Source organism: Centruroides vittatus, unplaced genomic scaffold (assembly GCF_030686945.1).
Source record: "Centruroides vittatus isolate TY-2023 unplaced genomic scaffold, ASM3068694v2 contig_391, whole genome shotgun sequence".
Taxonomy (NCBI): Eukaryota; Metazoa; Arthropoda; class Arachnida; order Scorpiones; family Buthidae; genus Centruroides; species Centruroides vittatus.
In genome coordinates, this window is record NW_027122207.1 from 87062 (window position 1) to 100848 (window position 13787).

Sequence of the window (13787 nt, forward strand, 5' to 3'; positions counted from 1 at the left end):
AAGACTTGTTTAATATCCCTAGAAATCGTGGCTACAATCACTCAATAAAAATGTTAATTTCAGTTTATCACACAGAGTTTATCAGTTTATAGGAAATATAAAGACTCGTTTTACGACAACTCGCTGAATCACGATTTTCCACAAATCTGTTAGATCATGAGAGTAAGAGTATATGGTAATAATTAATTGTTTTAAAAGGAAAAAATTAACTATAATTATTACGTAGCGCAAATCAATATTTCATAGATTAAAACTTTACGGACAGTCATTGTTTTTCATTAAAAAATATGAAAGAATTCCAAATTAGCTTTTAGAAAACATTCAATTTTCTCAAAAACCTTTGTTTTGAAGCGAAATTAAATTACGACAGGTTTTAATTAAATTCTTACTTAAATGTTTTTAATTTAAAATATAAAGTCAATGTTAAGCTTATTTTTCAATTCCAAAATAATGATTATTACAATGACAAGCAAATAGAGCACTTAATAAAGAAAATACTAAAAATATAGTTTCTATAACGCGTGATGAAAGGCCACTAAAAAGGTAAATATCTCCCATTCCTCGTATTTTATTCACAATTAGGTTTATTATTTGGAATTAATAACTCACGACAGAATTATTCTATGTAAATTGTGTTTATAAGTACTGTATATTATTGTAAATAAATTAAGTCGTTTGTAATTTTATCAAAAACTTTAATAAGCAATTAATATATATTTTTGTTTTCGATATGTTATAACTGATATTGATGACATAAAACCGTATATACGTAATAATGATTCATTTATCTCAAACATACGGTAATATACATACATTATACTAGTAAATAAATGAGTTTTTCTCTTAAACATTCATAATATAATTAATGCTTTACATTAACATTTCAAAACAACAAAACATATTTATTTAAATTTTATTATATAATTATACATATGAAAAGCAATAGTTAATTAACTTTATTTAAGATATCACTTTACTTTAAAACAATATCAATTATTTTAATTATTATCATATTTGATGTATCTGTACTGTCTTTATGCTTTGCTCGTCAGTGTTAATACTACGTAACTGATTCATTAACAACGTATAAGTTACAGCCATACTGATAATAGTCAATATAAGACTGCGATTCACGTGAAACATTTCCCATCCAGTGAATCGAGGCAAATTTTGTGTACTGCTAAAATAAAACTGAAATGCAAACGTTCTGACACAGTTATTATATGACTGAGCTTTAGCGTGAATAAGATATGTCGTTTTCTTGGCCGCTTCGGAAATATGCGAAACAGAGAAACAGGCATCTATAAACAACACGAACGGGCAACAAAACACTGATATCATTAAAGTTAAAAACCCTACGAAACGATAAAAGTTTAAGAAATGACTCAGAGCAAAAATCATATTACCAGCAAAGAAAAGTGTCCAAAGAAATAATATTCTCGAATAAATTTTATGTATTTTATTTGCAACTTCTGTAATTTTATTATAATCCGTTGCAATACCAAAAATGTTTTTGCCCGAATCCTGACATTTCACAATTCTGTATTGCAAAGAAAAATAGGCATTTTTTATTTCTTTGCAATTCTCGATGAAAAATAAAAGCAAAAATTCGTGCGGTGTCAAAAAGAAATAATTATATGCGAAGAAAATTAAAAACGAAATTATAATTGAAATGTTTTTGGAAGCAGTTGGACACATGATATAACACGCATCAAAAAATATAGGAACATTTTCCAATTCTATTGTGATGATAAAAAATGATGTTGAATACATCAAAAGATTTAACCAGATAAATATTATTTTCATAAAAAGAAATTTTGATCTGTAACTTCTATTTTTTGTCAATTTTGAAACCGGATATAGTTTATTCATAATTCTAAATATTTTTTGTTTGTTGAAATGAAAATGATACAAAATGATCAAAGATGTCAAAAAAGTAGAGATTGTATATGCTACTAACAATAAATCGACCACATTTACTTTTGTTTTAATAAGAACAACAGCTTTTGAGTAAATATTAAGAATAATTAACAATTTAGTACATACAAGCAGGAAAATGTCGTACGAAGTAAATTTCTTTTTTCTTAACTTTAAATTCCAAAGAGACATATTCTTAAACAAAACCATCCATTTGTATTCGAGGAATATGTTCCATTTACCAATTGACTCCTCTTCGCTAGCGGACACGGTCTTCATGTTCAAAATGACTATTTAAAAATACGATGAGAAAATATGTTATTGAACTTAGAGCATTATGAAAACATAGTTATATGGTAATGTAGAATAATAACTGAAACTAAGATACTCACGAACGAACAGCTACGAAATTATGTTACTTCTACTTTCATCAGCTTCAACTGCGGGTGTTAAGAAAACAAACATACTTTAATAACTGTTTGTTTGCTTTTCGTAATTATCAAGAATATCTCAAAAATAATATAATTAGTATGTAAACATTATACACTAAGTTGTTTGCATTAGACTAATTGTTCCTTTTTATTCATAATAATACACTCTAATAACAAATAAAGAATAATCGATGTAAGAGTAATATGAAATACTGCTATTAGAAACGAGAAAAAGTTATCACAATGCTAGGCTGCCATTTTAAATCATATTTTTATTTACCTTACTTTTCCTTTTTCTGATAATAACAGTGTCATATCGGTCATCTAACTCTGTCCGGGAGAAAATTTTTGAATTCAAATCGCTTGACTTCCGTTTCAGACTGTATGTTCGGTCTGGTCCTCCTGCACTTAATCTTTTCGTATCTGTTCTCATCTTTTATCTATCTAACTCTGTTTTCGAGATTAAGGACGGACAGGTACACAAACGAACGCTGGTGGAAAATTATAAGTCTGCAATTTTAAAATTGCAACCCAATAATGAAAGCAAATTAAAAATAAAAAAACTGGCAACTACTATTAACAGACTTTCCCTGCACTTGAACAGGAGGAAATGGGGTACTTTTCAATTATGCTACGATATAAGATTTAAACGAACAGTTATTTATTGTGAGATCGTCACAATGCCAGGCTTCAATTTTTAATCATAATTTTAATTAATTTAATTTAAAATATATCTCTCCATTTCAAATTAGTAGTATCTTTTTCCTGTACATTATATGTTTCCTTTAACAATAGAGTCATCTATTAACTGCTTTCAGGGAAAACATTTAAATTAAAAGAACGTGACTTGAGGTGAAAAGTGGAATTTCATATATAGGCAATCGCGGCCTCCTGCCCATAAGATTTCGAAACCTTGTCTCGGATTTCATCTATCTAATTCCGTTCTCGAGATTAAGGAACAACAGTTGGACGGACGGACAAACGAACAGATGAGAGTGAGAATTTATAGGTCTAATATTTTTTTTTGAAATTGCAGCTCAATAATAACTAAAGGTTAAGTGGGGTAATTCTGTTGATTTATTATAAATTTTTCTACTTAATAGAATATTTAAGTTAAAAAAAAAACTAAGACATACTTGAAAAAGGAAAATTGTGGGTGGCGCTGTTATGAGATTTTACTTTAAAATAATTTTTGTTATTAATCACTGTATTATAAAAACGCAGAAGGCTTAATTTTGATGGTTCAAATGAGTTTCTAAAAAATTGTAAATGTCAATAACATGTAAAATTTTCATAAGTCTGATCCCACTGGAAATATGACACTCTCCACTCTATTCTCACACCTTGATTTTTAGCCACTAAAATTTAATAGCATCAATGATTCATATGTAGAAATAACTCTGCCAAGTTTCAAGATTAGGATTCATTCTATCCTGAAATATAATGCAAAATTGTGTATATATATTGATATGAAATGAAATTATGATTGAAATGAAAAAATATATATACATATACAGTAAATACATTTGGGGTTTTTTAACAGTCAAAACATAGAGAAATGCAGAAACACCAGGGAGTCAAAATTTGACTGATCATCATACTTTCCCTAAGTTTCCCAGCAAAGTAATAGCAATAATTTTTTTTAATATTTATTAGTATCATAATTATTTATTATAAATTTACCGCTGATATTTATTCCAAATATTTCTCTTTTAATCGTAAAATAAGGTTTAAAATCCATTCACTACACAGGTGAATTGTGACTATATAGTTTAGATTTTTTTTTTCTTTGAACTTCTTTTTTTTAACATTGTAATATTGTTATTACTGATTTGTTCACCTAGTCTACCAGTATAGAATGCATTAAAAAACAATTCGGCAATTATCCAAAACGTCTCTTCCGTCAATATAGATGTAGCAAACTACATATCACCAAACGCCATTTTTGTTGTGACGTATTATTGTGACGTACTATGAATGAGCGCTGGTCTGAGTTAAATGTTCAAGAATTCGGACGCCATCTTTCTGAAAGGTCACGTTACCGCTCAATTTTCGCATAAGCATCTGCTGAAGAAACAAATGCGATTCAATTTCTTTATCGTTGTTTTCTTTTTGCTTTTTGAATTTTAATGAAAAATATATATAAGCGTTTTGTAATCATTTGTTGTATTTGTGTATACTGTATAACTATCAATTTAGTTCAAATTTCCCGCCAGCGGATAAATGTCTGTTCTGATTATCAGCACATGCACAGAATACTCCAGGTGCACACTTAACAAGACTCGATATAGACAGTCACCTAGAGTGGCAAAATCTGAGGAATAGACCAAACAGACATTTTCAAGTTTCCTACTACAAGATGATTGAGATAAACGCAATTTACATTATGACAATTTCTTGCTTAAAAAAATTTATTTTATTTTAATTTTTAACGAGATAACAATCTATGATACAGCAATTAAACCTAATGTTACGTTAATTATTTTGGTGCGCCGTCATTTCCTACTAAAATTTTATGCTTTACGTTATATCCGTGTTCTCTAAATCTCGAAACATTGCGTTTTCCTAAACTTTCATGTAAAGCAGGTTTAACAGGTATAAAGTGATCATCATCGTCGTCATCAGAATCAGTTAATTCTATTTTATAACGAATGAAAGGTAATTTTTCGGGAGGAGGCTCTGGAATAAATTGTTTTTTCTTTGGGCGATGCGCTCTGGGATAAAATACAGTTCCTTCCTGTTATAATAAAAAAAGTATTCAAAATCTTCATAGTATATCAATGAATAAGAATAATGGATGTACTACTTACATCTTCAGATTCAGTTGTGCCATCTGAGCCATATTTGCCCTATTAAATTTTAAGATTTTGTTTTACATTTGTAAGATTATATACATGTGTATGTGTGTATCTATATGCTACTTAAACAATAAAGATCTTACATCGGGAGAATCATCAATGTTGATTGTAGTTCTAACTGACAGCTGCGATGGAGTTTTATGAGGCTAAAATATTTCATAATAAAGATTTAAATTATATGTTTATAACATAATCCTAAACGAAAGTTAGTTTTTCTTACAGTGAAATCTTCAAAATCTTCTTCTTCCATTGGCTCGAATTTAACATTTGGTTTTGACTGAAAAACAATAATTAAATGTATAAGTTGTATGATATTCAGCTTAGACATCCAATTTTATTTCTAAAAACATAAGAGTTAACTATATAAATTTTTCATAAACTTATGAATACTATGATTAAAAGCATAATAAAGTAAATAAATTATAAAGTTTATACAAACTGTTGAATGCTTGATAACAATTGTTGTATCGCCATCTTCAGGAGATGAAGGAGTATTAGGGCTTCTTTTAGAACGCTGAAAAAAAGTATTTTGTTACTACAGTTTATATTGGATTAATTAATTAAAAATACAGAGTCCTGTTGAAAACACATTTACTTTGTACATTTCAATTTAGAAAGTATTTATACAGAAGCAAAGTTTAGAATAAAAATTCCCCTTCGACTGATTTGCAATAATTTTATAAAAATCGGCGATTTATTAAATCGAATTTCCAGGATTATGTTACTATTTATAAGACTGTACCCTACTTGTAAGAAATGATACAGCTTTTCTTTAATAAAAGAACAATAAAAATGTCATTAAGAAATTAATTGTTATTAGTAGTAATAATTCATTTGTTGCATTTGCTAATAAGTTATTGTTTTTCTATATATTTATTCAATGACTACATCAATCAGAGATAATTTAAATTATATGAAATTAAAATTTTTAAAATAAAATTTTAAAATAATAAATTTGGAAAATTTTTATAAACGATCACTTTGATTTTCTCTGATATCTCTGTTATAAAATTTTTTTTAAGATTTATATAAGATAAATTGCAGAAATTAACAGTATATTCATATTATAGTTCCAATGTATTGTTTATAAGTTTTGGTAAATTATTTTACTAAAAATTTACTTAAAATAATTTTCTTATTTATCTTAATTTAGTTTAAGATACAAATAATATTTTAAATTAGAATAATGGAAGTTTCGCACAATATTTTAAAGTACGTTTCAGGTTTTCTGCGATATTATTTGTAATGATTTGTCTAATCTATCATGTACTGCGTATTCTCATTTATTATACCGTAATATTCTGTGTTATTATTATAATAAATATTTACTCGAGAAAACATATTCTCTGTAAAGATTTTCATTATACAAAAGGCAAATATATCGATCATATTATTTCTCGCTATGCATTTACAGAGATGCGCTACATATAAGAGGTCAGAATGTTTTGTTCTTAAATTTAAAAGAAAATATCTACAATTAATTTTAAATTTTCAGGTATGTATTTATAAATTAGGCATTAATTTAAAATTTTGAAAGAACTATATATATGAAAATTTAAGAATGCTGAAGTTTTGAAGCATGAAATAACCACGATGGCAATGTATATGGACTTATACATTTCCGTAAAATGCCATATTTATTTTAATATTAATATTTTAAAATTTCTTAACTAATGCTTAACAATAACGATTAAAATTTATATTATCTTTGAAAAATATGGAATGTTTTTTGTCTCCCTTTTAAATTCGGTATCTGAAGCAGTTACTTCGTGGCCTCATCCATCGAAGTAAATAATCATAATAATAAGTAAATAATTTGAATTTGAAATAGTTTAATACTCTACTTATTTAAATTTAGATAAGTATTATATTGTTGCCAAATTCAAATAATTCATCATAATAATTTTACATATATTTGAAACTAATAAAATGAAAAAAAAATTATTTTTTAATGAAGACCCGATTAATTAAACTGTAAAACTTCTTCTGGTCTACATTAATTACTATTTTTATATATAAATGTTTCACTTTTAACTGATTGCTATATAACGAAAAAATCAGTTAAATTAGTATAATAATTAATATAATAATTTCCAAAATAAATTATCTTATATTTAATGTATAAAAATGTTTTTATTTAAATCAATTAACCATTTTAAAATAAATATTCATTATACAATCTTTACAGAAGTTTTTCTCAGAAAAAAATAAGGATCAAATATCAAGAGAATTCATAGAAGGTATTTTTCCAATTTATCATGACTTATTAATTTCATATTATATACAATTGCTTTTTATAATTTCAGTGGTAATTCTACAATACAGCACAAAAATGATTACAATAGCAAATAATGGTAAACAGACAATCAAGACTAAAGAACAAGAACTACAGCGTATCTTATCGAAAATCTGGAAACCTTTGATAATATCGATGAATTTATTAGGTTTGAAATTTAAGAGCAGGTTTTCTTTTCATATTATTTTAATGTTAATGGCAGCTAAACTTTATTCTCTATTTTTTGTTTGCGAAAGTGTTCTAAGATTGTTGAAACACAAATCGTCTTCACTTGATTGGTTTATATTTGTGTATTTCGAATTTTGTCTTTTCCTATATATATTCTCTATGTATCACTTTCATATCAATAAGAAAGCGCTCCTCAGCAAAATCAACGTCTTAATTGAAATTTCAGAGAATCAAGATGTTACATTTAATCATAAATATTTGTTAATCAAATGTTGCTTAATTTGGATAAATGGCATCCTTTTTAGCATTTCTATGTATTATAATATTACAGCACCAAAATTTCGAACATGGAATCTAAACAATGTTTTTGAAACTAATTTTGTAGGTTACGAAGCAGTTATGTTTTCCTATGTTCCACTTCTCAGTTTTATATGTTTTATTTTCATTCCAAACAATTTTCTATTTCTTTTCTTTATTTCTATCTGCAAAATTATTCAAAATTCATTTGTTAAATTGCATACAAATCTTTCAAGCATTGATCTTTCAGAACAGATTCATTCTATATCATTTAAATATATACAATTACTAGATTATGTAAACATAATTCAAAATATTTATTCGCCGATATTACTTCTATGGTCGGTTTCCGTAGGTGGCAACATGGTTTTCTATATTGGTGTTCTTCTTAGCACTAAAGAATCCATCACGATTATAAACGTTATGAATTTCTTCTGCTTTGCCTGTTTTCCGTTTCTTTTATTTTCAGATATATGTTTTTCTTCTTCAAATATTACCAGAAGATCAAAACATATAGTAAATGACATGTACAAGGCATCTTTATATTATAATAAATCACTTCAGGAATTTGCCTTTCAATTTAGTCTGAAAGCTTTGCAAGATTTGCCTCAATTTTCAGCATGGAACATGTTTCATATTGACAGTAATTTAATTATAGCAGTTTTAAGTGTAGTTTTTACTTATAGTCTAGTGATGTATCAGTTTTCAAATAAAACTAATTATTAATATACATATATCAAAATTTATCAAGTTATAATTATAATTTATCAAAGTTATAATTTATCAAGTTATAATAAGTGAAGTTTTTATAATTTATCAAGTTATAATAAGTTATAAAATGAAACGCTTTTTCGAATTTATCAGTTATAATAAGTTATAAAATGAAACGCTTTTTCGAATATATTTCTTGTGATTTAATAATTATACATTTAAAATCTGTATATTCCAATAATTAAAAACGCATGCTATTCTATTTCACTGCATTGCAGTATATACTTTTAATTCCCTAAAATTATAGAATTGTCTTTTTAAAACAAAACAAAAAGAAAGAACGAAATAAAGAAGAGTTACATATTTTACTAATTATATCTTTTATACAAGGAAACAGTGGCACGTTGTCTTATGGGTAAATAGGACAACTGCCTGGGGCCCCACTAACAGGAGGCACAAATCAATCTTGTATAAGAAATATTTTCCTCCAAAAATTCCCCCAAAGAAATATGTCTGAAGTAAACACTGCGATCACTAATTCAAAACTTCCTGGGCCCTATGAAGCTATAATTGTATATTATGCAAAGCATAATATACAACTATATAGAAGAATTAAATAAGAAAATATCATTTTTTTCATTTTCTTAAAATTATATTTACACCTTCATTGATTTTAATGAATATACAAATGAAGTAAAAAGTCCTTAACGACAAAGTTAACAACCTTTTTGAAGAAAAGTAATTATTATTTAAGCAATTAAAAGATCATAATATAACTATCTACAGAAAAAAAAATGTTAAAATATAAACACATTTACCAGCATCACAGAATTAGAGTTTTGAAAATGTCCAATAATTACTGAAAAATCTTCGATTAAATAAAAGACTCAAAATCATCGTGGAATTTTATTTTATATGTTCTCAAAATAAATTTATTCGAAATGTTACTGTTGATGGTGGAACATTTTTTAGGCAAAGACTATAGTAAATCAATTGTATTTAATATTTTCAAGAAATATGAAATATCTTGAACATGGGAAAGAAGTGGGAAAGTGAAAGTACACAGGTGTTATGAATGCTGAAAATCGAAGAGCATTGCAACACATGTTTGACAACAAACATATAGTTAGTTACCCAGGTGGAGGTAGCTAAAAAGTTCATAAGTAGATAAAATACTTAAGATAGACATAAAGAAAAGAAAGAAGAGGGTTACAGAGTACATTACTGAAAAAATTGCCGAAATCCGAACGAAATGTAGCTGGCTCGTAAGAAATTTAGGAAACAAAACGTTCATTATTCAGACTCCTAGCTCATATAACAAATTCATACTAAATGTATGTTTCAAAAAGAAAAAATGGAAAAATAAAAAGTCTAAGAATGATCATATTTATTTTAAAAAACTGTTTTAAAAAATAGTGTATAAAAAGTAAGAACCTATTCCTTTTTAAGTATAAATTAATCAACAATTACATTTAAGATTTTAAATGATATCTTATAAGGATGGTCTGGAATACATGACAAGAAAAATAAAAGAGGAATATTTTAAAGAAGGTTTATATATAAACATGAGTAAAACAAAATATTTATGCTTAGGAGAGGCTAAAACAGACATGCAACTGGAAGAAGGAGAAAAGATTGACGGATGTATGCGTTACAATTATCTTGGAATACAAATTCATCAAGATAGGAGAGATGCATTAGAAATTAATACAAGGTTAGCACGAGCTAAGAGAGCAGTTAAAAGATTAAATGGAATATGGTGGAGTGAAGAAATAACTAGATCAAGAACAAAAAGAATATATAATGCTATTCTTAAAAGCATTCTATTATACAGAGCGGAAGCATGGAGAATGACTGGAAAAGAAAAAGAAACAACAGTTGAAATGGATTCATTGAGAAGATCGGGCGAATCTCAAAAAGAGAAAGAATAACTAATGAGAGGATCAAAGACCTAATGGGATTGAAGGAGACGGTTATGGAAGAAATACAGAGGAAATAACTTATTTGGTTTGGACATGTGAAAATAATGAGTGATGAGAGACTCCCGAAAATGTAAATGAAATACATTCTACAAAAAAAAAAAAAAAAAAAAAAAAAAAAAAAAAAAAAAACCCAGGCGAACTTGGTACGACCGAGTAAAGTTAGCATGTAGTGAAAACGGGATTAAAGAGGAATGGTGTATGGATAGAGAGGGTTCTTGGAGGTCGGAAGGCGACGTCAGATGCCATAAACCGGATATAGAAATGATATCTCCGCATTAATAACATTAAGTTCGTGTTGGTATCGAACCAACACGAACTCTGACTTTAAATTTGAATACGCATGAGTCTCAGTATTTTTATCGATTCCTCAAACACACTTGATTTTATATTTCTTCTTAAGCTTAATTAAAGACATTTCTACGATGAGAAATATTCCATTACAATAGTTAATAATTTACTTAGTGCAAAGAAAATGTGTCATGAAAATAAATAACAGTATCATAATTATTTAAAGCTGAGGATGAAATCAATAAAACTCTATATTTAAATTCAATATTATTTAGTATATTTGTTAATAGCAAGTGTATATAAACAATATAATTATGCTGATCTGTATCCGGAGTCCTAAACAATTCTCATGAAACAAAAACAAATGTGGAAATGACTATCATTATTTCTGTAAAGACAAGCTAAAGTGGATAAATCATATTAATAATCTTTCAAAACAGCTAGCAAGATGTGCAAGAATATCAAAAATCTTCAAATTATATATAAATCATAAAATCAAAATAAACAACCTACATAAATCTGTAGTGAAATCGAAAATTTCATTACATAATTGTTCAGAGGAATATCTGTAAATACATTATTTTGAAAGCATAGTTATACATAATACAAAATAGCATCTGTATGCGATTCTAGGTATTGAATCCAAAAGGTTTGCTTATATACTGTATGTTTATATAGTAGAAAAGTTGAATAATATATATTTATTGCATGTAAAATAATATTTGTGTCTTTAGTCAAATCATTTGTTATGTCTTCAAGAAAATCTATTAAATTTAAACTCAAACATCACAATATTCCTTCAGAAAAAATAAATAAATAATCTTCAGCTTTCCAGATGTCAACTTGCTGATTGGCTGACACCAGATATCTTGTCAAGCATGGAATTTCACATTACACAAGATAGGTGTAAATATGTATGTATATACTCGTACAGAACAAAAAGTGTTATCATATTTAGTTCTCTTTTATTTTATCACGTTTAGTTATAAGTTTATAATGAATATTCATTAACATACTTTTTTAATTATTGTTTTTTTTATAATTTTAATTTGGTTACAGAAAAGTAATTTTATATTTCAAGATGCAAAATATAATACCATACAGTATGGGGAAAATTCTATTCTCGATACACAATGTATTAATTAAATAAAATTAAATTTTCTGTTGATTAGAAGTTTCAAATTAGATATTTTTATGAGTTAATAAGAAAGAAACATATATGATGATTATGTAAATGTAATAACTATAGTGAAAACATTAGCTTATAAAATAAAATTCAGCTGTATAATATTTTATTTATTATAAACTTTAATAAATTGTTACACTGTAATATAATGTGACAACTATCTTTGCATTGTATTTTATATATCGTCATATTTAATTTAAAAAGCATATTGTATTAATAGCGAAAATTAAACATCTTTTAAAGCAAAATAGAATTTATCTTGATTTTTTTCCTTAAAAAATAATTAAGAATTGTAAATTAATATTTTTAAAGAATAAAATATTGTGCTTGTGCAAATATGGAGAAAGCTTTCCACAGAAACAGTTAACAAATTCAATTAAAATAACAAAAATAATTAAAGCAATTCAAAACAAGCATATAAGAAAACGAATAAAGTTTTGCTTCTACAACGTACGAAGAAAAAAGTCTAGCAACGAATAGCATAACTTTTCCGGCTGTTATGAGATTTTATTTTCAAAGTAACTTTATACTATTAATCATAAATAAATAAAAATTGGGTTAATGTTACCTATGGTAGCGAACATGGCGGCTCGTCTCTGAAACAGTGGGGGCGCACGTTCTAACCTAACCTAACCTATTCTAATAATTTGGTTGGCAATAATTATGGCAATTTATTAGAATAGGTTAGATTAGGTTAGAACGTGCATCCCCACTGTTTCAGAGACGAGCCGCCATGTTCGCTACCATAGGTAACATTAACCAAAAATTGTATGTGGCGCCATCTGTAATGAGATTGTGTTATAAAAAATTTTCTATATTTTTCATTATTATAAAATGACAAAACGCTTAATTTTGAGGATATTATTTTAAAAAGTATGGATAAAGATAGGGGTATTATTTTTAAAAAGTTGTAAATGCTAACAAGTAAAAACTTCATTAAGTCTGGTCCCACTCGAGATATGATACTTGACCACCCTCTATCTCTCTATCCCTTCGACCTTTAATTACCAAACTTTTAATTAATAGTTGACAGAATCAAAGCTCCTTATACACAAGCTGCCGTGTTAAATTTCGTTTCTTAATTCTTAAAAATTTACCCCATCCTGAGATATTAAACGAAATAAGTGCCAATACACACATACACACACACTATATCTATATCTATCTATCTATATCCGGGGATGCATATATATCCCCGAATTTTTTTTTTCTTTTTGTCTTTTCTTTTGGGTTTAGAGGTTCCAAACTGTGAAGATTTGCAAAACACTCGGAGGGTCAAATTTGACGCGATTGCTAATACTTTCCGTTGTTGTTTATGCATAATAGCCAGGAAAGTAAAATGAGAGAATTTATCATGCTTATAAAGATAATACGATAAGATGCAGCAATAAAATTCAAGTTTTAAAATTTATTTCATTTATTTAATTTTAATTTAAAATATTTTGTCTATTTTCTCTATTAAAAATGTTTTAACGATTTTTAGTAATATTAGCTTATGACCTACATTGTTTCATGTTTATTCGGAAAAATCAATTGTCGCTTATATATTTTGTTTTCGTAAACATGTATTACGCTTAAATTTCTTTATGAAAATAAATACGTTTTAAATAAACTACAGTCAACGAATGACTTACAAATTTTAATGTTTTCTGC

The 13787-nt window shown here is 26.9% G+C and overlaps 2 protein-coding genes across 2 annotated transcripts; one reads left to right on the forward strand and one right to left on the reverse strand.

Moving 5' to 3' along the window:
- Window positions 1-4745: 4745 nt before the first annotated feature.
- LOC136975881 (uncharacterized) lies at window positions 4746-5986 on the reverse strand. Its single transcript, XM_067271034.1, has 6 exons — window positions 5802-5986; window positions 5646-5720; window positions 5427-5483; window positions 5290-5352; window positions 5159-5197; window positions 4746-5085 (listed from the first exon to the last, which is right to left on the reverse strand). The coding sequence occupies exons 1-6, from the start codon at window positions 5808-5810 to the stop codon at window positions 4828-4830; spliced, it is 501 nt and encodes a 166-aa protein (XP_067127135.1). The 5' UTR covers window positions 5811-5986; the 3' UTR covers window positions 4746-4827.
- Window positions 5987-10162: 4176 nt separating this feature from the next.
- Window positions 10163-10609, forward strand: LOC136975917 (uncharacterized). Its single transcript, XM_067271082.1, has one exon. The coding sequence runs from the start codon at window positions 10163-10165 to the stop codon at window positions 10607-10609; it is 447 nt and encodes a 148-aa protein (XP_067127183.1).
- Window positions 10610-13787: the final 3178 nt, after the last annotated feature.

Coding starts and splice junctions, on each gene's coding strand:
- LOC136975881 (XM_067271034.1), bottom strand. Junction 5,484..5,645: donor TTGTTATCAAGCATTCAACA/GTTTGTATAAAC, acceptor ATTGTTTTTCAG/TCAAAACCAAATGTTAAATT. Junction 5,198..5,289: donor ACATTGATGATTCTCCCGAT/GTAAGATCTTTA, acceptor AAAATTTAATAG/GGCAAATATGGCTCAGATGG.
- LOC136975917 (XM_067271082.1), top strand. CDS start 10,163: ATGATATCTTATAAGGATGGTCTGGAATACATGACAAGAAAAATAAAA.